This window comes from Typopeltis vanoorti, chromosome 6 (genome assembly GCF_054136105.1).
Source record: "Typopeltis vanoorti isolate ZY-2024b chromosome 6, IOZ_Tvanoo_1.0, whole genome shotgun sequence".
In the NCBI taxonomy this organism is placed as follows: Eukaryota; Metazoa; Arthropoda; class Arachnida; order Uropygi; family Thelyphonidae; genus Typopeltis; species Typopeltis vanoorti.
This window is the reverse complement of record NC_143554.1, coordinates 42719824-42747656: the sequence shown is the minus strand read 5'-3', so window position 1 is coordinate 42747656 and position 27833 is coordinate 42719824. Positions and strand designations below refer to the sequence as shown.

The 27833-nt window shown below is 34.1% G+C and overlaps 1 protein-coding gene across 4 annotated transcripts in view; it reads left to right on the top strand.

Moving 5' to 3' along the window:
* Positions 1–27833, top strand: part of LOC150105407 (sorting nexin-13-like) — a 599079-nt gene that overhangs the window by 144425 nt on the left and 426821 nt on the right. For all 4 annotated transcript variants that reach the window (XM_090394133.1, XM_090394134.1, XM_090394132.1 and 1 more), the window contains one exon: positions 25561–25676. In XM_090394133.1, coding sequence (XP_090250259.1) covers positions 25561–25676 — 116 coding nt within the window. The remainder of the gene's footprint in view (positions 1–25560; positions 25677–27833) is intronic.

The window sequence follows — 27833 nt, the reverse complement described above, 5'->3', positions numbered from 1 at the left end:
ATGAAACAACAAAGCAGTGAATGGAAGCATCCATCTTCGCCTACCCCCCAAGAAAGCAAAAACTGTAAAATCAGCTGGGAAAGTTATGACCATAATGTTTATTGACTATGAAGGCACTGTTTACCAACACGCTGTAGAACCCGGGAATACTGTAAACGGCTCATACTATGCGGATGTTTTACGGACAATGGTACAGCACGTCAAAAGGAAGTGTCCATTGCTGAAGAATGGCTTCTTATTGCACCATGATAATGCAAGGCCACATGTTGCTGGTTGTGTAGTGAACGTTTTGCAGAAGAACAATATAGATATCCTACCACACCCTCCATACAGTCCTGATCTCGCACCGTGCGATTTCTGGCTGTTTCCTCAGGTCAAGAAACCACTAAGAGGCTGCCATTTCGAAAGCAACAAAGCATGTGTAAAAGCTGCAAAGGCAGTTTTGAAAGAACTCTCAAAAAACGGACTTTCACATGTGTTTAAGAAGTGGACGCAATGTTGGGACAAATGCATTGCATCTCACAGTAGTTACTTCGAAAAAGACCATGTAAATGATGACGATTAAAGGTAATCTGTTTTCTGTATGAATATAGTCTTATAACTTATTGAACAGCCTACATAGGTACAAGCATTTATTAAACATTTACTTCTATGTATATAAACTATTCATTTTTTTATCTTTCCTAAAAGAGTACCATATAAAACAAATTATTAATACAGTAATCGATAGTGACTGAATTGTAATTTTACCATTAATTATTATATGATTAATGTGATTTTGATATGTGCGGTAACATTGAGGGATTAATCAAGGGACACCTGTACTTCTTTATATGAGTTGCTCCAGTCCTGAAAATAGTTCAGGCGCAAACTTGTTTGCTTACACTTGGATAAAGGGTTAAACAAGTATATAATTTCTTGGTATCTCTAATTTATGCTTGGTATATCAAGAATTCAAAGATGATTCTATTTGAAGAGTTGGGGTGTGTTGTATCTGCATAACAAAATTCATTTCATTTTATGTGTTATTAATACTTTTTAAACTTGGACCTTATCTGAACATATTATAATTTCTTAATCTTCCTTTTATCATATAATATTTATTTTGTGTGAGATAAATCTTAAACTTGGACCTTACAAGGACATTTTTATCTTTTTCTCCTTTTTTTTGTGCAAACTTGTGAAAAAGTCTGTGGACTTTTTTTTTTTTTTTTTTTTTCATGCTACAGCTTTTGTCATCAATCATGCTATAACAACCCTCTTGAATATGCAGTTGTTTGATCATGGATTGGAAAAATGGAGCCTACAGAGTGGCATGGTAGTCATTTGACCTAACTCTACTGACTTTTTCCTCTGGGGTTACATAAAGGACACTGTGTATATACGGTTATTGCCACATATTATTATTTATTTAGCAGGATATGCAGTCTCATTTTGATATGTGCATAGTGACACATGTTGTGTACATTGAACTTTCACAAGTATAATGAAAAAAACTGAGTTGTTGTTCTAAATAGTAGGTTTCATATTATTGTGCTTGATAAATGTTTCTAATTGCTCACATTATTTTGAGTCATCCTTTAGTTTTGTTTTGTACTGACCTTATGAATTTAATGGCATACTCAGACTTCAGTATAATTTTTAGGATGTCAGAAAGAGTTTGCATCAAGTATGATTAATGAGCCTCAGAAAACAAAAGTGCACGGAACCAAATCTGGTCTGTATGGAGGCTATGCTTATGATGTTCCATTTACTCAAAAAAAAAAAAAGTTAATATGAGCTGTATTAAATATGCTTTATTCTAGATCTTCCTTTAAAATTGTATGACAATTATGCATATACAGTTAACCTTTTATTTCATTATGATCAAATTATGGAGATCACTGCCAAGTTGAGATATTAACTTCAATTTAAGATTATCTTAATTACTTAACATTTTGTCCATATTAAGTTTGTCATGAATATATGATGAACTTAATGTGGACAAAATATGAATAATTACAGATGAATAATAATTGCAAAATGAATAATTAAAGGTATTTTTAAAATGTTTGGCAAACTCTGCACTCTTAATGATAAGAAGCCATATAAATATAGGACTAGAAATACTTCCCTTTGGAGATATATCTGCTGAAGTGGTGCCTCACATTCCATTTGTGGCATATCTATGATTATAGCAACTGTATCCTTACCACTTCAAACAAATATAGATGCTCTCACCTGTGGATTTTTTCCTTCATGTCAACTTTGTACACTAGCTTCTGTAAGATATGGAGAAAACTGAACTCAGTTTTCTCCATATTGTGCTTTTTATGAGTCTTGGTGTACCTACAATGCCATAATGAATTTTCACAACATGCATCACTGGGCATGGATCATTGTAATCAGTAAGTCCGAGTACTAGCAAAGATTCCATGCGAATGTCTGGATTGGCATCATTGGAGATTGCCTCTTCAGTCCGTTTTTAGAGCACTGCCACAATACCCTCAGGAGGAACTGCTAACATTGTTGGTGAATGTAGCATTCGCAACATACTGATGTGGTTCGTGCATGATGGAGTGACAGTAAATTTTCATTGAAGTGTTAGGGAACATCGCAATCACACTTATCCTGGCTGCTGGATAAGTACTAGTGGGTTAGTTGAATGGCCACCATAATCTTCCAGTATGGATCTACTGGATTTCTTTGTTTGAGGAACAGCATAAGGCTAATGTTTATACTACGTTGTTGCCAAAATGAACAAGCTCCCATGGATGGATCACAGATAGGTGTTCAGAATACTCCGTGACTTCTTATATGCCTATGGCAATCATTGCTAATGGATCCCATTTCTGACATTTGCTGTGATGTCATAGGCAGCTGCTCTCCTCGATCATTTCCTCATAAATACAATATCTGAAATCATATATGGAATATAAAGCTGTTACCTTCTCATGTGCTCTTTCACACCTGCTATATCTCTATAGGAAAGCATTTCCAGCCTACGTTTATATGACCTTTTGTCATCATAATTGGTGATAGAACAAGTACCCAGAGGCCTAGCATTTTAGAAACACCTATAACAGCTATGAATCTTTGATGAAGAACGTTCACAGTATCAACCCTGTAACTATTTCACAACATTTTAAAAGTTTCAGTTATATTATCTCTCCTTCAGTCTACTAAATTTTGCAGTCCACACACCTTCATTCTCTCCTAATAAGTAACATTATAGAGTTTTGATATCTTTTTATTTGTCTCTGTACTCTTTCCAAGATTAATTTATCCCCTTCAAATCCTATTGATCTGAGTGTGGTGTGATCTGTGCTTTATATAATGAAATAACAACTACTCTCTCTCTCTCTCTCTCTCTCTCTCTCTCTCTCTCTCTCTCTCTCTCCTGGGTAGCATCCTTCTCAGTATTGCAGCAAATCTTCGGGTTACCTTCACTGCCTTTGCAACATGTCCCCTGAACTTTGTTTCTATCAGTCATCACCCCAAGATTCCTTGCCTCTCCCACTCCCTCTAGTACAGTTCCTCCAACAGAGTATACAGCTTCCCTTCAATGTATTCCAAACTTCAGGACTTTATGTTTAGTTGAATTATAAAGTACTGAAGTTTGAGATACATTGATGGGAAGCTGTATACTCTGGAGTATACTAGAGGGAGCTAGAGAGGCAAAGGGATCTTGGGGTGATGATTAATAGAAACGAAATTCAGGGGACATATTGCAAAGGCAGTGAAGGTAAACCAGAGGATTTGCTGCAATACAGAGAAGGATGCTACCCAGGAGAGAGAGAGAAGAGTTGTTATTTCAAAGCACTGATCACATCACACCTAGGTCACCAGGATTTGAAGGGGATAAATTAACCTTGGAAAGAGTACAGAGCAAATAAAAAGATATCAGGACTGTACAGTGTGACTTATGAGGGTATGTGGACTGCAAAATTTAGTAGATTGAAGGAGAAGTGATATAACTGAAACATTTTAAAATGTTGTGAAATAGTTACAGGTTGACACTGTGAAGGTTTTTTCATATAGTAGAACAAGAGGAAGGAATAGGGATAAGGAGCCATTTCTGTAATTTACAAATGGCAGTGGTGAGCTAATTGGTGAGGAGTGGTTTCTTTGCATGGAGGGTGATTGAACAATGGAATGCATTGCCATAGGGTGGTGAGAGATGAACAGTGAATGAGTTTGAACAGTATGATAGACTTTGTGTTGTCTAGGATGGACCTCCCACAATGACTCTTGTGACATCATGGAAATCCCAAATAAAAATATTAATAATCTTCTGCAGCAGTTACCAGTTTTCCATTTTCACTGACTAAAATCATCTTTTCTTCTACCTGCTACAAATTTCTGAGAAGTCCAGGATTTTTTATTCGCTTGAATGGCTAATTTCTGTTGATACGTGCATTTATTTTCCCATCTGCCCAGCTTATTCAAATCCTCTTGAAGGGCTACCACATCTGCACTATTACTAATAACTCTTCCCAACTTTACATCATCTGAAAACAACTGAACATCCTCCTGCAATCTGTTGACATTGTCATTGATATAAAGGTTAAATGATACAGGTTCCAGTACTGTGACCTGTGGAACCTCCACTGTGTATGAGGGAACAGTATTTGCTTCTTTGATACTGCTTCCTCATACACATCTTTCTAATATCTATCAGACAGTCATTTCCCAATCCAATTTACTAACCTGATATCTAAACCCATATGCTGTAGCTTAATATCAGCTTATCCCGTGGCACCCTGTCAGATGTCTTTGTAAAATACAAAAAAAAAAAAAAGCATTCTATGCCTTTATCTCATCAACAACTCTTTTTACTTTATTATAAAAATCAGATTACTACAACATGAGTGACCTTTAATAATTCCATGCTGACTCTCACAGATAATAACATTACCCTCACTACCCAATGCTGCATATGATCTCTCACTAATTTCTCTACAGTCTTAACAACTTCTGAATTAATCTTATGAATTTCTGATTGGCACAGCTTAAAAGTTGTTCAGAGGTAAAATAATGTCTTGCGCCAAAGTGAAAACAATTTTTTGGATGCTGAGGTCGTAATATTTCTAATATGTTTATTCCAAGAAAGATTTCATGTTGGATAATCCAAAGAAGAAGTGAAATCTCATTTGTCAAGAGCCCAAGAAGTGAAATCTCATTTTGTCAAGAGATGGCGGTATTGTCAAAAGACTAAGAAAAAAAAAAGTGGGGGGGGGGGGGGTATTTTTTCTGGGAAATAAAATGGGATTGAATTTTCTAGGATAGAAATTAAAGTAATCAGAATCCCCATCGAAGAATGATTTGAAATCAGGATTTAATCTTGTAAAGTAATGTTCTGTATGTTTTGGTAATTTGTGTAGTCCTAAATTTGTCAAATGAGAAAGAGGAGTGCAAATACTGTCATCAGCAAAACTGTGCATTGCATTTACTGTCAACTGGAGAAAGTCACTGATAGCAGAAAGAAAGTGAAAGAAACAGAGTATATTGTGCACTACCATTGATTGCAAAGTTTGAGGATAAGGATACATCCATCACACATATCTTGTGTCCTGAGAGAAAGTTGGTGATCTAGTTGCAAAAGTCAGAAGAAGACCATGTGATGGAAATTTACTTAATAGGCCTTTGTGTCAAACCTGATCCAATTCCTTGGAGATATCAAGAGCAAGAGATTCTTCAAACTTTTCTTCAATGGCACTATTCCAAATATTCCAAATATTTGGAATCTGCCTGTTGAATTGATTCTGATAGTGATGATTCTGTAAATTTAGAAGATAATTCAAGTAATTTAGGAGTGTGCTAGTTTGAAGTACAGGTCATGAAAAAACAAGTTTACGGTTGTGTTGTCATGTTTGGCTGATGGAACCAAGTTAAAACCAATGACTATCTTTAAACGTAAAACTAAGATAAAATTTCCTTCAGGTGTTTTTGTACATTTTCACGAAAAAAAATGGATGGACGAAAATGGTGTAAAATTATGGATAAATAATGTGTGGAACACGTGACCAGGCGGTATAATGAAGAAACGCAGTTTATTAGTATGGGATATGTTTCGTAGTCATTTAACTGAGAATACTAAAAGTCTTCTAGAAAAAAAATAACACAGAAATCGCTATTATACTAGGTGGTTTAACTTCTTATTGCAACCACTAGACCAGCACTTCCCAAACTGTGGGCTGCGGTCCCCTTGGGGGCCGTAGGTTTTGTTGAGGGGAGCCGTGAAATAATGAAAACAAATTTAAAATCTTTTAAGACTAAGTAGATTTTTTTTATGTTAAAAGAAACGTATTTAATTTTTATTATTTATTTTTTTTTTGTTACTTTTTATATTTTAATGGAAACATATCACTCATTGGTGCGGGTTCACAAATTTTGCTTCCTGCGTATTTCAGTAATGTGATGGATGCGTTTCAGTATTGAAACGCATCCATCACATTAAATTGTTATTAAACTTCTTTCATGTTTTTAATTCTTTCTTTATTACTAATCATTTTACGTTTCATGTGCGTGTACTGCAAATGTACAAAACAATATATCTATCTGTATAAAAATATGAGATAATGTGCCATGCCAAATGTGTATGTAACATGCTAAAAATGTAATATTTGCATTTGATTTTTGCAATATTCTCTATGTTTGTTTTGTATTGAATATAAATACTATAATAATATATGTCTATATTGTGATTTGGGGAAATATTTTAAAATTTCCAAAGGGGTCCTGACATCCAGAAGTTTGGGAAGCACTGCACTAGACATCTACTTGAACAAACCATTTAAAGATCACATGCGAGAAGAGTGGATTAATTGGATGTGACTGGTGAAAAATCATTTACAAATGGTGGATCTATGCATGCTGCATCACTTGACATGTTGTGCAATTTTGTGATCAAAGCATGGAATAAAGTAAAAGTAGAGACTGTAATAAAATCATTTAAAAAAATGTGGTATCTCTAATCTTTTGGATGGTATGTAAGATGATCAGATGATGATGAAAATGAAATCAATTCTCTGGATTCGAACTGGGATCCATATGACGATCATTTAAACAATGAATCTGAAGAACTATTTTCAATAGATGATGAAGAAAATTAACATGAAAATTGAGGCTAATAATTATTATTTGTTTTTTAAGACTTACATCTATTGTAATATTTTAAATAAATTTATGTAACAAAAAATTAATCTGATTTGTTTATAAACACTACCTATTTTCTTATATAACGATGTATTGTAACTACCTAAATGCTCATCCAAGAAATTAAGCTTCCCTTTTTATACTCGCCATATAAGATGACCCATGGTTTCGAGGGGGGTTTTCTGTAGTATTTGAGAGTCGTCTTATACGCCGACATATACGGTGTGTTAGGAGACAATATGAATAAAATATTAAAAGATAAGGGTTGTTTTCCTGATACGTGCATCTCATTCACAATCAGATAGTAGGAAAGGGAATGGTTTCAAACCTCGTAATTCAAATACACAGCCAAGGAGAAAATTTAATTCGGGTAAAACAAAACCTAATGCAAGAAATTCCAGAAATCCTAGGGTACAGAATTCAGATAATGTACAACATAAGTGTGATGATAAGCATAAAGACTCTAACATGGATGAAATAGTGGCAGAGTATCATAGCTTAGTTCACTTAGAATTAAATAAACCTGACAAATGTGAAAATACCTCTGATTTAGCTAATGAAGATAAAGAATCTGCCTGTTGAATTTGATTCTGTAAATTTAGAAGATAATTCAAGTAATTAAGTAAAATATTTAAGAAGTACAGAAATGAAATTTGTAAATATAATGAATTGGGAGAGGTAAATTCACAATTTTCTCTAGCATCAGAAACTAGTCTCCCATTCAGAGAGTGTAAATAATGATCAATAAGAACCTCCTTATTATTTAAGATCTAGGCATAAGAATTAAAATAATTGTAAGTTTTTTTGTTAAGAGATTTTTTTTTTATTCATCTGTATAAAGAGATTTTTACTCCAATTTTTTTATACACCGAGTGTTTATTAATTACACAATGGTTCAATTCCGATTGATGCAATGACTTTTTGCTATTTCTTTTAGAATCTAGAAAATTATTGACTCAAAACCAAATAAAAATTTATATGCACTTAATGAAACTAAAACAATATATACACTTCAAATAAAATTACACAACTACAAAAATAATTGGATCCAAGGCCTTCTAAAATAATTCTACACTTGAGAGATTTTCTTATCCAAAAATATTAAAATCATTCATTCTCTGACTCATTCTATTATTAGTTTGCTTGACATATACTTAATCGCTTCATCTAGATTTAATATTAGAATTAATGCTTAATCACGCCTACTAGACTAAACACCTTGTTTTCACAACAACAAAATTGTTCATCAAAGTCAGTTTCTTTGTTAGGCCCTTTCCGAAAATATGAACATTTTCTTCTTCTTTTCCATGAGATCCTTTTTATCTCCTTTATGTAGCATACAATATTATTTCTCCTGTCTCACTGAAGTATAAATATTCTTGCAGTTCTATTTGACACACAATTTACTAATTTTTGTACTAAAGAAAGAAGTTTCTTATACTATTTCATAAACAACATATCTAAGTAGAGCTCTTCATGTTAAGCCACTTTACAGTTTCAAATTTCACTAATTCTGTCACTTTTTTCCAATAAAATAACAAGTACATCCAGTGTCCTTAAGACAGGAGATGAAACTTTCCATTCAGCTTTTCCTCGGACATTCAATCTAGAACATTGACTTTAACTTGAATATCTTCTTTTATTTACAAAACACTTGTCGACAGTCTCAGCTTTATAATTCAGCTTTTCCTCGGACATTCAATCTAGAACATTGACGTTAACTTGAATATCTTCTTTTATTTACAAAACACTTGTCGACAGTCTCAAATCCTCCAGTTTAAAGACTCATAGTTCTACGATTCCTTTTCGGAATCTTCTATTGATATTCTCCTGACTGTCACATAAAACTTAAAACTTCCTAAGAACAAGATTTCTCCGGTCTGTGTTCTTAAACTTCCATTAGCTCTCTTTCTTGTTTTCTTTCATTACCCTGATATGCTCTTTCAGCTGTCAATCACCCACAAACTTCTCGGTGAGCATTCACACTCCATGTAAATAGCAAGTGAGTAGTTAGGTATAATGGCTGACACATTGTCTCCGTTAGCATAACAAGAATGTCTTTACAAAACACAACACTTAATAATTTTAAATTACTATAAAAAAAATTTAAAGTAACACAACTATCAGAATCTAATAAGTACATCAATATCAATAACAGGCACATCTCAACTCCAATGTACGTGTTACGAAACCAAAACTAATGATATATTAACATAAACAATTTGTAAAAATATTCATAATTTTAAATTATGATTAATTTTACACTGGCATTTCATAAAAATCCATGCCAGAATTGAATTTGAACCATGGATAGGCCAAGTGAAAAGCACTAATGAAGTATGCAGTGTGGCCATGTAAAACTTTTTATACCTCTTTTTATACATGTAAAACTTCTTGTACCTGGTTGAAACGTTGGCTGAATTCTGGTTTCAGATTTCTGCTAACTTTTTTCTACCTCCATATTAAGATGACTACATTCCTCATGGATAGTTCTAATGGTGTTCTCTCAATGTTAAGTTTTGATAATTTTTCAAAGTAATTAGGCTAGATATCCAGGATAACAGTTTCTAAGCTTTATTAATACCCTCTGAACATTTTATTATCTTCATGATATTTATCTTCTGCATTCTTTCTAAATTCTTCTCATGACCTATGTTTAGCTACTCTTTCAGCTTTCTTACTTTTTTTCTATAAGGCACATGCTTACTGAACTTTCAGTGTTGTTATTATTATATTAGTATGACAAAAGGGACCTCATCATCTAGGAGGTCCCTTTTTTCATACACACAGCTCATCATATCCTGCACCTTAAACACATTCAAATTCTCTGTAGACTCCATGCTCTCAGGCAGTGCATTCCAATTCACAACTCTCCATGCAAAAAACCTTCTTCTTATTCCATTGCTCACACCCTCCTTATACAGATTCCAGGGATGACCTCTTGTACTCCCCAAATTTCCTAGCATTTTATGAAAAAACCTCTTCAATGTTAATCCTATAACAACCCTTTATTAACTTGTATGTCTCTGTCATATCACCACTCTTCCCCCTATCCACTAGACTCTGCAAATTACATCATCTCACCCTTTCTTCATATTCAACATTCCAGAGATCAGAAACTATTTTGGTCAATCGCCTTTGGACCCTCTCCAACATCTCTTCGTCCTTTTGAAAACCAGATGACCAAATCTGTGCACAGTAGTTCATATATGGCCAAATTAGAGCCTTATGCAATCGAACCGGAATCTCCTTCTACAAGTCGGTGTCCTCCACATCATTGCCAGAATTCATTCTGTTCTCTTCTCAATTTTGACAATAGGTCCTCTAAATTTCAAATCCTAATCTACCATCACCCCAAGATCGTTTATTTCCTCCACCCTCCAACAATATATCCCACCAACAGTAAATTCTACATCCCATGTTTGTTTTGCAAATTTTAAAACCTTACATCTTAGCAACATTGAGCCTCTAATAATTAAATTACTATACAACCACTCGCAGGTCTTTCGTTATGTTTTTCTTACCGATATCATTTGTCTTCTTCACTCTTCCATACATATCTGCAGTTCTCTTCATTTCGCTTTGCATCTGCCTCATATTCACCAACTCAGCTTTCAAATCTTGCACCTTTTTTTTTTTTTTTTTTTCCATCACTGTCTCTGTTGCCATTTTATCACCAGTCACACACACATTTGTTCGTCATCAATCCTGCTTGCCATCTCACTCTGTTAATCAACTCATCTAACTCTAATAATTAAATTACCATACAATGCCACGCGCAGGTTTTGCGTTATGTTTTTCTTACCGATATCATTTGTCTTCTTCATTCTTCCATACATATCTGCAGTTCTCTTCATTTCGCTTTGCATCTGCCTCATATTCACCAATTCAGCTTTCAAATCTTGCACCTTTTTTTTTTTTTACATCACTGTCTCTGTTTCCATCTTATCACCAGTCACACACACACATTTGTTTGTCATCAATCTTGCTTGCCATCTCACTCTGTTAATTGAGAGTTTCTCAACTTCATTATTGTTCATTTTATTGTTAATTTCACTCTGGTTTTTGATGTTGTATAAATTATCGCCTGCTTTATCATCAATCAAACTTTTTTCCTCATTATCGTTTCCACTCTCTCTCTCTCTGAACATTTGCACAATCTTCAACTGCCTTGTCAGTTATAACACCATGTACTCATATTTAAACTGTTTAAACTCTATTTAAGCAAGCCTCATGGTCCATCAGAATATCATATTTCCTATGTACCCACACTCGTTCTTTTCTCTTGTTCAGCCTTTCTACTTTAATATCAGTGACATCTTCCCATGCAAATATATATAACATTGAAGGGCACCATACTATTTTTGAGAAATCCACAGTTTACTTTATTTGTGTCACTGCCATGTTGTATTATCAGTGTGCTAATAAAAACAATGAATTTCTGTTAATATTGCCTAAGAAATTTATCCAAACACTGCATTCCACACTCAAATAATCTCACAGTAATTAATAATTAATCTTCAATTTAGATGATGACCAATGTTTAACTCATGCCACCTAGCATGATTTCACTTTCCCTTATGATTTCTTCCTTTCTGCAATTTCCTCTTCCAACTTCTTGAGTCTATTTCAAAGTCTTCTCATGCAGAACCCCCCCCCCCACATGCTTCCTGTGCTCTGAATCAATGTGAATGAATGTTTTCTCCAGATTTTATGATTAGCTCTCTAAAGTTTCATTTTTGTTTTCAAATTCTTTCACTTTTTTTCTCCCTTTCAATAATGTGCATGTGTGTTCTTTTGCAATGTCCTGTAAGGAGTAGGAGCACACTTTGACAATTTCTGTGCATGAAATTAAAAGGGAAGGGAAAGAGCAGGAATCTGAAAATCCTCTTTCTGCTTGTCTGTTACATATGCATTTTTATGGGATGCTTTTTGTGTATTGGAATATGAATTACCATTGACAGTTAAAGTGATTTGGTACTTTGTGAGCACACATGATTTGATACTGTTAGTCTGGTGTAATTCATTATAAAAAAAAATTTTGGAATCAGCTACTTGTGTTATAGTAAGATTCATTTTAATATAAACCAAAATAATTGCCTAATGTTTTGACCTTCATATCTGGGTCATCACCTAGAGTATACCTAGAATATACGATTTCTTCCTTTCTGCAATTTCATCTTCCAACTTCTTGAGTCTATTTCAAAGTCTTCTCATGCAGAAATTCCCCCCCCCACACACACACACATGCTTCCTGTGCTCTAAATCAGTGTGAATGAATGTTTTCTCCAGATGTTATGATTAGGTCTCTAAAGTTTCATTTTGGTTTTCAAATTCTTTCACTTTTTTTTCTCCCTTTCAATAATGTGCATGTGTGTACACGCACATTATTGAAAGGGATATACACATATACACTTTGTATACACACATACAAAGAAACAAGCTAAGTTACAATCAACATAGTATGCTCAAGTCACAATAATTTGGTCAACAGTTAACACTACTGCTCTGACCTCTGATGAAAAAAAAAACTTGCCTACATCAAAGCTAGAATCCTGTTATTTGATTACAAATCATTAAGAGATAATACTAAGCTAGAAATCGCTGGGTCTCTCATTTATTCATTATGGGATTGAAATTTTGGGACTAAGCAATAATTTTAGCCCTCATTAGCCACCATCTATACTGGTTTGTTCTAATTATCATTGAATAATTATGTGAGACTTGGCTAACAGCAGATGATGTAGTTACAGGGATTGAATTATGAAGGTTTTAGTATTTTCAGAGAAGATAGGGAGGAGGAGGATAGTGATGATAGCAGATGAATTGCAACCAAGAAGAATAGGAGACAGGAGGAGGATGACTGTTCATTTGAAGCAATCTGGTGTGAGATTAAGCCCAGTAAGACAAAATATACAGTTGGTTGTTGCTATAGGCCAGGGAGTTCCACAGATGATCTGGAAGACATTGCCAAATTAGTATAATGAGTACAGGTCGAGTGATTATTATGGAGGACTTTAACTATGGAGATATGGACTGGAAGGAAGAAAGATCACACGGCAGAAAGGAAATAGAATTTATTCACCTTCTGAGAGATAATTAAGGCAACATGTAAAAGAGGTGACTAGGGGTGGGAAAGTTATAGGATCATTTGATCTGGTCATAAGATCAGAAGACCTATCCATAACCAAGGTAACATCATTGCCTCCAATTGGTGAAAGTGACCATGCAGTCTTGACTTAGGAGATAGTAAAACATGAGGAATATTTTATCAAGAAGGGATATTTGTGGAACTACAAGTTAGGTGATTATGACATGCTTTAGAAGAAGCTTAAATCTGTATCTTGGCATAAAACACTAGAGGGTGAGGATGTCAGTAAGGCATGGGATATATTTAAGGGTCATCTAGAGGAAGCAGTATTAAACTGTATACCTAGGGCAGTGGTGTTCAACCTTTTTTACTACGCGAGCTACTTTTCTATAAATAGTTATTCAGCGATCTACTCTCTTATATAGATCACGTCCCCACCAACCTGATTTCTGTTTACGCACAAATAAACAACTAAAAAAAAATACACAACTAAAAACTTTATTTGTGTATTTAAAAATTTATTTATCACTTTTAATTATTTTAATACCAAAAAAAAAAAAAAAATCCCAAATATATTGGAATAAAATATTTATTTCTCTATTTTGGAAAACCAAAGTTAGAAAAAACAACAGATTGATTACAAACTCACAAGTTACAGGAAATGCTGGTTGATTAAAAAAAAAAAAAAAAGTTAATGTGAAATTTGGCGTTATTTGAATCTCACAATATTTCCATATTTCCATAGTCAAGTTGATATGAAGAAGTGGCCAATCGCAGACAGTCATCCAAATGATCAATTGTAATTTGGTTTCTTAATTGATTTTTTATGATGTTCATATTTGAAAAAGCGGATTCTAACAAGTATGTCGATCTGAAACATGACAGAATTTTTCGTGCAATATCAGTTAATATTGGGAATTTTTCATGTGCATACTTCCAAATGACTTCGTTCTTTATTGATTTTAAATGTAAACTATTCTGAATGTTTATTATCTCAAGTTCTACTTCAGCTTGGTTTATATCAAACAGCCCACTAATTTTATTTGAAATTTCTGTGATGTTCAAGTTTTCTTGAAATGGATTATTGAAAAAAGATACAATCATTTCAGTTTTATTAAAATATTTAAATCTTGAATTTATTTCTTCCTTAACTAATTCTATTTCATGAATAAATTCTTTTAAATCATAGCAAAGCATTTCTTGATTTTGTTCAAAAAATTTTAATAAATATGGGAGACGTATAAATTCGCACAAAAAAGACGTATAAATACAAAATAAAAAATGATGGTACAACATGACAAAATTCCATGCTGGGTGGGGTGTCGCCCGGTTAAACAAGGCCCCGTTGTTTTCACCAGGGAACCAGGGTGAACAGCGAAAAGTCAGCCACTGGAACAAACCTGAAAACAAACCCCAACTCAACATCACCAGAGTTAAAGATCAGTACTATCAACATAAGAAGCCTGAATGGCAAAGAAATGGAGCTAGCTGAGGAATTAGATAAGTACCAGATCGACATAATAGGGGTGACTGAAACAAAAAAGACAAAAACTGGTGAGATCTTTCTGAGCAATAAATACAAAATGTTATATTCAGGCAATGAAAATCAAGGAAAAGAAGGTGTAGCCATAGTATTCAACACAAAATACGAGGCTAATCTTCTTGAATGGCAGCCAGTCTCAAGTAGAGTAATGTGGGCAAATATGAGAATGTGGAACTGGACAATGAGACTTAGTGCCTATGGTCCCACAGAAGGTTCTACTAAGTTAGAAGTGGAGGAATTTTTTGAGGCTTTAGAAAAAGCAACTGACACAATGAAAAAGGAAAAGTTGGTCCTTGTTGGGGATCTAAATAGCAGCGTAGGAAATGATTGTGAGACATACAAAAATATTTTGGGAAAATTTGGAGAAAAGAGCAAAGCTAATAATAATGGCAAATATCTGTTGGATTTCTGCTCAGGACATGGACTGGTTACTACTAACACCATGTTCCAACATAAAAATGTGCACAAATTCACATGGAGAGAAGAGGCAAGGAATAAGAAAAGTCTCATTGACTATGTTATTGTTGATAGTGATGTTTTCTCCCTGGTGCAGGACACCAGAGTGTACAGAAGATTTGAAATTGGAAGTGATCACTATTCAGTCTTGAGCAGGATAAAATTGAATTTCATATTGAAAAGAATAACATGTAAGAAAGTTTTAAAGCGAATAAAAGTTGGGCAGCTCTCAGATGTGAACTGTAGACTAAAATACACAAAGATTATTGAAGAAAAAATGAAAGAGTTTGAGAACAGGAATCAAACCTTGGAGATTCAGTGGCAAACTCTGAAGAAAACATTGATTGATTCTGCCAGAGAGGCATGTGGTGAGGTTATCTGCAAGGATAAAAAAATCAGAACTCCCTGGTGGACACAGGAAGTTAAAGAGGCAGTGAAGGAAAAGAAGAAAGCATATCAAAAGTTCCTGTCAAATACCTCAGCTTGTGCTCTTAGAGAATACAGAGACAAATGCAAGAATGCTAAACACTGTGTAAAACTAGCTAAACAAAAGTCATGGGAGGAGTTTGGCAAGAATATAGAAAATAAATATTAAGAAGGTGGCAAAATATTCTGGAGGTTGTTGAAGAAGCTTAGGAATGGAGGAAAGAGTGCTGTAAAAGGACTTAGAGATGATGAAGGTGACATGAAAACAGGAGAAAAAGATATCCTTGAAGTATGGAGTAATTACTTTGAAAAACTAAATTATATCAAGCAATACTGTCTTTATTTGAGTTGTAAGTCAGCAGTTAGAATTGAAGGAAGTACAGGAAGGTGGTTTAATGTTAAATCTGGTGAGACAAGGATGTACATTATCCCCTCTGTTATTCATTATCTATATGGATCACATTATGAAGGAAAGTGGTATTAAACATGATATCAAAATTGGAGATGTTAATGTCAGCTCTTTGCTTTATGCGGATGAATAAATCCGCTACAAGTCTGCAAGATTATTATTATTATTATTATTATTCAGGCCTCCATCGAGTCAAAAGACTCATCATGATTCTCTGACTAAATTGAATAGCTGTTGTAATAGATATGGTATGAAGGTCAGCAATAAAAAGACAACGAAAATAGGCAGAAGCATTGAAAATGTTAACTGTGTTGTGAATGGAGAACCTGTGGAACAAGTGAAACATTTCAGCTACTTAGGCACGATTTTTCGTGAAGATGGTAAATTAAATATAGAAATAGACAACAGAATCAGCAAAGCTGGTATGGTAGGAAGTCAATTGAATAAATTCATATGGAATAAGAGAGAAATTAGTCAGAATACCAAATTAGCTGTATACAAGACAGTGTTCAAACCAGTTTTAACTTATGGATCTGAGAGCTGGGTCAAAAGTAAAACACTTGACCAAAGACTAGAGACCACAGATATGAGAGTCCCAAGAAAGATTATAAGCATGAACAGATGGCATCAATGGCAATATCATATTAATAACGTGGATATTAGGAAAGCACTTGACATTGTCAGCATCCAGGAATGCATTAGCAGAGCTAATCTCAGATGGTATGGTCACTTAAACAGAATGGGTGAGGAAAGATTAGCAAAACAAGTGTTCTCTGCGAGGTTGAGAGGAAAAAGACCCAGAAGAAGACCAAGATATAAGTGGATTGATACGGTACAAAGTGCCTTAGACGATAGAAATATATGATCTGATAATGTTGGAGTCTTGACAAGTAACAGACTGATTTGGAGGAAAATTGTAGATAGGAAGTTAGTAATGATGTTATTTTTTTTCATCTAGTACTATCATATCCTGTACACCCCTTGAGGGTACATGGCAGGAATTTGATGATAATGATGATGATAAATTCGCGGTCATTTATATTTTTCTTTAATAAAAGTAAGTATTGTTGGAAAGTTTTTATTGAACTTAACATGTCAATTAAATTTTTATCTCTACATTTTAACTCTAAATTTAAATTGCTTAATTTCGTATTGAAATCTACTAAAAATGATAAGTGTAACACCCATCTTTTATCACTCAATTATGGATAAATATCTCATTTTTCATCAAGAAAAATTTTTATATCGTTAATTAATACAAGAAATCTTTCTAAAAATTGACTTCTGCTGAGCCAGCGAACATTATTGTACAACAGAAGTTCCCTATCATCATCTGCCTGTAATTTAAATAACTGCCATTGCAGAGCTTTTCCTCGAACAGAATTTGCAATTTTAAATGTAATATCCAAAACATCTTTTGTGTTTTATCTTTTACTACACAGTACTTGTTGGTGAATAATACAGTGGTACATTAAAAAATCTGGATATTTATCATCATTTTTACATAATGAAATGAAGCCTGATTTATTACCTATCATTGCAAGAGCACCATCAGTAGTAATAGACACAAGTTTAAAAAACGTAAGTTTGTGTTGTTTCACAAATTCATCAAATGCTGAAAAAATGTCTTCTCCCATAGTCTTCCCAATAATGGTATAATTTTCAAAAGTTCTTTACTTGAATAATCTTGAAATACCATGCAAATAAATATTTGCATGGTATTTTAACATTAGCTGAGCAATATCAATGAAGTTGTTTGATTCATCAAATTGTAATGAAAACTCAACACACTGGTGAATGTCTGACATTAACCGAGTATTCAGATCGGCACTTAAAATTTCAACTCTTCTCATAACTGTTGTTCTGGAAAGTTGTAAATCTTTAATATTCGAAATGATTTCATTTTTATTTTTAAAATCAAAAAATAAAGATTCTGCTGCTGCAAGAAACAATTCTTTTATTAACTCTCAATCAGTAAAAGGCTTTTTTGCTTTTGCTAATAAATGACACACTTTCAAAAATGCAATAGTGACTGATATTGGTTTATTTATTACTTTCAAAATCATATTTTGCTGTCCAGAAAGTCCTGCCTTTTGAATTTATAATTTTTGATTTACATATTTCGGAATTTTTGTGAAAATCTTCATATTTGCATGTAGCGATCGAAAATGTCTCTCAATATTACCTTTTTTCGGAATTGCTACAGATGAATTACAAATCAAACAACAACAGTTTCCATTTACCATTGTAAAGAAAAAATCCGTTTCCCATGCCTTGTGAAAATTATACATCTTCGATTTCTTTGATACACTCATGATTATCCTCAAATGAAATGAAATGCATACAATGTGCTTTTGTTATATGTCTACTTTTGCTATTCAGTCGTTACTGCGACATTGTAAAATTTTATTATTATTTAACTTTTTATACTTGTAATTTCTATTAATTACTTGTGATGTCTTTTACTCTATACTTTATTCTCCATTATTCTAATTTGCTGTGTGCGCTTTCTCTCTCTCAGAATCTCTCTTGTTTATCTTATTACGTGCTGTGTTTATCTACCTTTTGCATTATGAGTCTTATGCCTAAGATATTAGAAAATTTATTTAAAATGAGACTGCGGCACTAATATCTTTGATTAGCAAAAAGAACTCAAATATACGGCTTGTAGATTTCTCTCTCTCTTTCTCTAACACAAATTCCTACATTAAAACTTTCACAAACAGTCGTGGTCTATTCTTTTTCTTAATTTCACTCTTTGGCCAACTAGCTTGGATTCCTGCTCAACAAGTCCGATTTATTTTAAAAACAGTGCAGTTGTAAATTAACAAACAGGCAGCATTCTTTTAACAAGAACGTCAAATGACAATTATTTACATTACTATGAAATATACACAATTTTAACGTTAGGGAGATTGCTTTCTCTATCCATCTATAAAAACTCTTTAGCAAAAATTAGAACCTTCTTTCTTCAACATTAAATACTTTCTTTAGCACATAAGGTTACCTACTCTCAGTTTACAAATTTTTACTTATTAATCTCTAAGCCTACTCGTAAAGAGTTACCTAAATCTGTGTTAAGTTATCTTTACACATTTGATTCTCTTATGGACATTTCTTAACACTATTAAACATATATCTTAAAAGTCTTTCTTGAATCAACTATAACAGGAATTATATAAAAGTTTTGAACTTACAAAGGCTCTGTATCTCACATTCAGTTAAAAGTCTTTCTCTAAAAGTTCTATGGCAATTCTTTAGTCTCAGATCTTCTGGAAATTTTGGCTCGGCTGCATCTCATCAGGAACGTAGTGGGCTATGGGCTCATTCAGCTCCGGCAAAAGGTTACTCTCCCTACCGCGAAAAGAAAAACTTACCAGTGAAGGTGCTTCGGGAAATTTGCCTTGCCTTTTCCCCTCTGCTTGGGCTCACCGAAAATGCCTGGACGACTGCCTTCTTTTTCTGCCGTTTCAACAGATAGAACTGCCGCCAACTGTGAACCAGGACCCCTTCTGCTTGCTTCAGTCCCTTTTTATTAGGCCTCCTCTGAGACCTTGCATGAAGTTTGGCAACCCCCAAAGAATCGGTATGAGTCTTTCATCTTAAGTTTCAAGTTTGGCATGCCTTTTGTTCTCTTCTGCTTTCTTTTGATTGTAAGTTGCCGGCCGTCGGAAAGTTGTTTGAACTCTTTCTGACCGACTTCGGAAATGTTTACACTTAGAGCCTGCAAGCCTTTTTCATACATACAAGTTTCAATAACAATCTTTCTAATGGTGCCATGTACAGCTTTGGCGACAAAAACATTGCCTTTGTTTTTAACACTCTAACATATTCTTATTAAAGCAGTATATACAGTTAGCTTCAAAAGAGTTATTTACAAAAACATCTAATACAAACTATTCCGAGACAAACAAAGTTTATTTTTTTACAATATTCACATGGGACTTAACCTAAGTAAAAAATCGATGTAATGTGCTTTGGAATATTTAAGCTACAATCAAGTTTTTACACTTTGCTTATAATCGTATTCACTCAGCTCTCTGTTTGACTTCCACTGATCCGAATTAATTCATTTACCCAGACTTATAAGAAAATTACTGATTTGACAATTTTAACGTAAAATAAATAAGCAATGGCAATACACTTAAAGCAAATTAAAAATAATACAAAATAATGATAAATAAAATATTATGTTTTCAGCTTTAATTAAATTTGTAAGTAAGGAGGAATACACAAGAGATCGACGAAAAATCGCTCCGTGATTGACCGGTCAATCACGATTGATGGGTTGAACACCCCTGACCTAGGGTAAGGAGGATTAATCGGGTAGGAGTTAGATGGATGAGTAATATCATTAAGCATGAGCTGCAGAAGGAGAAAATGCAAACTCACGAACAGTACAAGGCTCAGGCAAGAAAGGTGACCAGCATGACATGGAAGACAAAATCAGATTATGAGAAAAATTTAGCCGAGCAGGCCAAAGGAAATTCCAAAGAATTCTTTCTTCATGTGACAAGTAAGAGGAAGAATGACTATGGAAGATTAACCCTAATGAGTGATGATGGTCACGAGGAGACAGAAGCAGATAAAATAGTTGAGTTACTGAGTGATGACTTTGCAAGCATCTATCTTCCTAGGTGAGGTTACTGCTTTAACCTATGTGACAGACATTAATATGGAAACAGAGATGGATGAATTGGAGGTTCTTATGATATTGCAGAATCTCAATGTAAATACAGCTGCAGAATTAGATGGGATATCAGCTAGGGTTTTGTGACAATGTACAAGGAAACTGGCAATGTCTTTGACTAAGCTGTTTAATTAAAGTCTCAGCTCTGGTAGAGTTCCAAGGGAGTGGAAAAAGGGCAAATTATTCCTTTGCAGAATGGAGGTTTTAAGACTACACTAGCAAATTATAATATCTCAGGCATGGCAGTAAAAGTATTAGAAAAATTGGTAAAAAAGAGAATTCAAGAATGGGTAGATAAAAATGTGATACTGTATGAGGATCAACATGGTTTTGTGAAGGGTCGGTCATGCCTTAGTAATTTACTAACTTTTTATAATAGAAACAGCTGAGTTGGATAAAGGAAATGGATACACGATGATTTTGTTGTATTTTGCAAAGGCATTTGACAGAATACCACATGGAACACTGTTACACAAAGAACAAATGGGGATGGATATGACACTGGTTAATGGATAAGAGGGTGTCTGCTAGACAGATATCAAAAAGTGGTATATGGAGGGACAGAATCGAGGCAAAAACAGGTGACTAGTGGTGTGTCACAAGGTTCAATGCTAGGACCATTGCTGTTTAATTGTTCATAAATGATATAGGGAATATTCAGTTGTTTGCTGATGATGCGAAATTAAGTAGAGTAAAGTTAATCAAGACGATGTGGAGAGTTTGCAGGATGATTGAAATAGGCTTCCAGTATGGACAAAAGTTAATGGGTGTCAGTTTAATGTAAAAAAATATAAACTTATGCATTTTGGAATAAATAGATTACAAGCCGCGTATCACATTGATGGCACTGTACTCCAGGATGAGCTAGAGATTTGGGGAAGGGGGGGGTAGACAGACAGTTAAAGTTTAGAGGACATGTTGCTAAGGTAGCCCATAAGATCACTTGGCTATTGAAGAACACATTAACAAGTAGAGATAATACAAGTAGAAAATTAAGTTATTTGATTACCATTAAGTTGTAATTCCTCTTTACGAGGGTGATCTGAAAAGTTCTCTGCCTAACGATGAAAAAAATGAATTTATAATTTCAAAATGATTTTTATTTTTCAACATAATCTCCCTTAAGACTAATACATTTATTCTAGTGATGCTCCAGTGCATTATCCTGTCCCTGTAGTGGTTTTCAGTAAGATCTGCAAAATACCCCTCTACAGCTGCAATCACCTCTTGATTCAAGGAAAAACGCTGACCAGCGAGGAAGAGTTTTAGTTTTGGGAAGAGATAGAAGTCAGAGGGAGCCAAATCTGAGGAATAGGGTGGATGTTCCAACAATTCATAATGCAGATCCCTTAATTTTCCCATTGCCAAAACACCTTTGTGGGCAGGTGCATTATCCTGATGAAAGATGATTTTTTTCTGCTGTAAACCAGGTCTTTTCTCACAAAGTTTTTCGTCTAGTCTGGTTAAAAGATCGGAATAATATTCCCCGGTTATTGTGGCATTTGACATAATACCATAATTGTTTTACCCTTTTCAAAATAAGTAATAAACAAAAATGCCTTTAGCATCCCAAAACATCGATGCCATGACCTTTCATGGCATCGATGCACCTGCCCACAAAGATGTTTTGGCAATGGGAAAATTAAGAGATCTGCACTATGAATTCTTGGAACATCCACCCTATTCCCCAGATTTGGCTCCTTCTGACTTCTCTCTCTTCCCAAAACTAAAACTCTTCCTCGCTGGTCAGCGTTTTTCCTTGAATCAAGAGGTGATTACAGCTGTAGAGGGGCATTTTGCAGATCTTACTGAGAACCGCTACAGGGACGGGATAATGGTATGGAGCATCTCCAGAATAAATGTATTAGTCTTAAGGGAGATTATGTTGAAAAATAAAAATAATTTTGAAATTATAAATTCGTTGTTTCATTGTTAGGGCGAGAACTTTTCAGACCACCCTCGTATAACTTGTTTTTAAAGGAAAAATAACCAGAATGTATTACAAAATCAAATATTTGAACATTATCTGAAGAAAATTCTTGTTGTAGTAATTCAGTGCTGTCAGATAAAGGAACATTAGTAAATAAGGAAACAACATGTAAACTAATCATAATATCTGAAGCTTCCAATGAAGATCCGAAATTTTAGTTTTAAAATCCGAAGTTTTTTTTTTTTTTTTTTTTTTTATAAGTATCAGTTCTTCTGGTTGAGAAAGTAAGTAAAATTCTTTCTAACTCATTTTTAACATGTTAGGAAATTTAATGACCTTTTTTAGTTAGCTACTTAGGTGGTGCCTTTTGGAATTGTCTGTTAATGTTCGATTACCATTAAGTATTCTTGTAATGAAGATGCCTTTGATACTTGGGTGAAAATTTTATTTTAATAAAAGTATATATTACATGAGTTTCATTCCAGTATTATAATTTTTTTAAATATGCCTACTCACAGTATTTTCGTATTGAATCAAATAGTTTATAACTTCTTCGGATTGATCTAAACACCTCCTCTAAGAACGTATATTTTGACTGTCCTCTTCTTCTATTCTCAAATATCTTCCCTTCTAATATGTTTATAATCCATTTGTTATGTCTCCATATGTGACCCAAGAATTTCATCTTACTTTCTACAATTATCTTTTTCAATACTCTTGATTCTCTTTTATTTAATGCAAGAGCAAGACTTCGTTAGTTTTTCTTTCTCTTCAGTTTCCAGTCTTCTGTTGTTATGGTCACAGTCTCCTAACCATATGGGAATATGCTCTAGACCATAGGTTCCCAAAGTGGGCGGTACCGCCCCACATTGGGCACTGAAGCCTTCGGGGGGGGGCTATAGTGGGATGAGAAGCATTTGGGGGCTTTCAGGAACTCATAGAACTGACAACAAATGAACAACTAAAAATAAAATTCAAAACTGGATACCAAGAGTTCTGGCTTCAAAAATCAAAACAGACACGGTACCCTGGATTATGGGAAATAGTGCAGAAATTTTTAATTGCATTTCCATCTTTTTATTTGGCTGAGCGTGGGTTTAGTGCTGTAGTGAATTTACTATCTAAGAAAAGGAACCGATCATATAACTGAGCATGGCGATTTACGATGTTTTTAACGAAAGTTGAACCCGATATTAACAAACTTTTAAAAATGCACCAGGCTCATCCTTCACATTAATTTGTTATTTTTTCTTTGTATTTTTACTTTGTAAGTTCGAAATAAACCATCTAATACATTTGATGGTGTTTTAATTATTACAATGAGATTCTTACTAATGTAATGCTTAATATGTATTCCGAATTTTCATATTTAAACGATTGTATGAAACTGTGTATAATATTATTCGAGCATACATTTTATAATCTTTACATATGGGCTACGTTTCACCAAAATCGGTATAGCAATAACAGTGTTCAAGATGAAGCACACATTGGCCACTTCTTTTTAAAAATTTAACGGCATAAGCAGTAACGTATCATTAGTTGCTATTTACGTCAAAAATATCAAACAGCTTGAATGCGGAAAACTGTTATAATGGGGGGCATTACAAAATTTATGTCTTGCAAAGTGGGCGGTGGCCCGAAAAAGTTTGGCAACCTATGCTCTAGACCAATGTTTTAATAAATCTTTTCCTTATGTCTCTACTTATCTTACCTGCAATAAATGATTTAAAAAAAAAAAAACTTCTTTTGCAATTGCAGTTCTTTGGATTTCCAACTTATATCCCCTGTCTTCTTAAATAATTCCTCCAAGATATATGAACGATTTTACTTGCTCATTATTCTTATCTGTAATCAGTCTTTTGTCTATCATATTTTGTTTCTTTAAACCACACATCATTATTTTAGTTTTTGCTGCATTTATTTTAAGTCCATAATCAGATGAAGCATCATCCATCCTAGATAATATCCATTTTCTGCTGATTCTCAGCTAATACATGTATATCATCTGCGAAGCATGTCATATGTATCTTCACTCCACCTACAGTCATCCCTTTCATTTCTTCGTTGATTAATTTCATTGCATTCTCTATGTAGAGGTTGAAAAGAGGGGGGGGGGGGTGACAATGCACAACCTTGTCTTACACCCTTCTTCATTTCTGCAATTGCTTGATTTTCCTTTGTTTTGTATCTTTATTTAATGGCTGGTATACAATTTCTTAATTAGGCATCTATCTCTCCAGTCTATTCCAGTTTCCTTCAATGTTTGAAAAAGCTTGTTCCATTATACATTATTGAATACCCTTTCTAAATCTATAAAAGCAGGAAATGTAGCTTTATTTACTTCACTTCTTTGGTCTATTATTTTTCTTATTATTAGTATTGCTTCTTTAGTTCCTTCATCATTCTAGAATATAAACTGATCTTCATGTAAATAACATTCCGTTTTTGGTTTTATTCTGTACTTCATTATATTTAATATGATCTTTAAGTAAATTTAACATTTGATAATTTCCCTTTCTTAACTATTGTTACCATCAAGCTCATATAAATCAAATACTTCTTCTCGCTCTTGATAGATTAGCCTAATCTGTTTAAATAAGGTTTCTTGTGTTGCATCTCTCAGATTTTTTCAAATTTCAGAAGGTATCTTGTCTGTTCCTACAATTTTCCAGTTAGGTAATTCATTAATTGCTCTTTTAATTCATTCTGCTGTATATCAAAGCAATAACAGAATTTTGTTCGATTAATTGCACACTGAAGATTTTTTTTTTTTTTTAATGTATAATATCCTCCAGAATGAAAGATTTCACTCTTGTTTTTATAGCTTTCTTGCAATTTTTAGATAAATAATTGAATAAAAATTTTAATATTCCAGATCAAAAGATGTAAACTGGGTATCATTCTTTACTAAACAACTAGTTGACGAGTTTGCATCTCATCTGCGTCTTTATAGACAAGCTCATATTAAGTTAACAGGAAAAAATACAATAGGTAAAATTTTTGATTTTTTTTATTGAAAATGATTGTTTTCTTGATTAATTGATCAGTTTGTTAAATAAATGTTGCTGGATTAATAGTAATATATAATAATAATTGTTGACTCACGGGCTCACTTTAGTGAGTACGGGCATGGCAAACCTGAGGTACCTGATGCTGGGCCATGCCTTACTTCATGTAATATACATCTGTTATATTATCTGTAGACTGGTCCCTCCTCTTCCTTCCTTGCTTCTTTCTTCTCTTCTTGCTCCTTACCCCCAATGCTATTAGAGTATTCAAGGGCTAGGGGTGAATCTTTCCTATTTTGCTGTGTCATTTATCTTATGCACTATTGTGAGGTACCAACCCGTCTGGCCAGCGTGGTGCTACAAGGCCAAATATCTCCCCATGAAGACAATGCAAATGATGAATAAAATAGGAAAATTACATACTGGATTGTCTGTCGCCCAGCATAAAAAGGGACGTGTCCTGGACTTAGGCAGAGGGTTTAGGTCGAAAAATATGCTGCAGTCTCCACTAGCTACAATGAGTCTACCTACAGTGCACAATGATAGAAGGATATTAGTAGGAACATATAACTGCAGATCTCTACGAGATGATGATAGATTGGAAAAACTGATGAAGGAATTGGACCATATAAAATGGGACGTTGTGGGCCTTTCAGAGATAAGAAGGAAAGAAGAAACTCTCATGCGATTAAAAGATGGACATCTACTCTACCACTGTGAATGTGACAGAAACTCGACTGGTGGTGTAGGATTCCTAATAAATAAAACAATCAAGAACAATGTCCTGTTTACTAATAAAATAACATCAAGAATAGCTGAACTAAGTCTCTTCATAAATAAAATATACCAACCGAATATTATACAAGTATATGCCCCAACTATGGGCCATCCAGGTGAAGAGATAGAAGATTTTTATGAAACATTAGAATCCACATTAAATAATTCTAAAGAATTCTACATAATTATAATGGGTGACTTTAATGCCAAGATTGGAAGCAGAGATGACCATCTGAACTCCATCGGTAAATTTGGATTTGGACAGAGGAACTAAAGAGGAGAAAGAATATTATTATGAATATGCATTTTATTTCCTACAATGTCAGAAAGACATATGCAATAGATTTGTTATTTTGGATTTATGGATGAAGCGATTCAGGCTTATAAAGTCAGTGTATTTGTCTGTTTATTATGTGTGTTCTGATGGCCAGTTTGCCTGTTTTGTAGGAAGAAAAATCCTGAGTTTCCAGGAGGGGAAAGGAAACCTTGCTACCTCTGTATGAGACTGACTAACTCACCTTCAGTTGAAAAGCCTTGATAAAGGTTCTTCTCATCCTAGATGTCTAATGGAATAAAATGTCATCCCTAGAAAAGAGACAGATCTGGTCTTTTTTGGTGAACTAGGTGTTATCAGAGGTAAGAGAAGGTGAAGGAGGATATCTTTGTGAGATTAAAGATGAAATGTCTTTTAGTAGCATTGGTTAGCATCTAGGTTAGCATCACTCCATTGAAGAAGAATAGTGAAGATAGTGTTTAGACCACTAGTTACAGTTCTTGAAACTGAATGTTTTGGGCACCGTGATGAGATTTGTCAGATGAATAGAAGAAACGGAGCATTATCTCAACAGAGCTATGGATAGTGCTGTTTGTCATTCAAGTGGTAATTATAGGAGAAAAGATAATTGGTGACAAAATAGTACCTTGGGACATACTCCTGCAGTGGTAGAGAAATCGGAAAAGGAAAGCCATCCACTGACGTGGTGAACAACAAAACAGAAAATTGGCTATACATTTACAAAAGGTGGAATGCAGACCACAGAATGGCAATTCATTGAACAATTCTGTATGCTAGACCTGATTTAAAAACCTCTGCAATATTATTGAGCAACAACAAAGGTTTCTTCAGACCTTTCCATACTATGAGTTCCATTTCTTGACACTAGTTGTTAATTAGTGGGCCTCCAGATTGTAAAGAAGTTGATCATTATGTTAATGTCCTCCTCTGTTATTTTAGAAGACTTGAGGTGAGGATCAATAACTTGATAACAGACCTTTATTCCTCCTCTGAATTGGTTTGAAGATAGGCTTGTTTTCATGCTGTAGGGTTAGATGGGTGTATGGGATGTCGAGGGGAGATAGTACC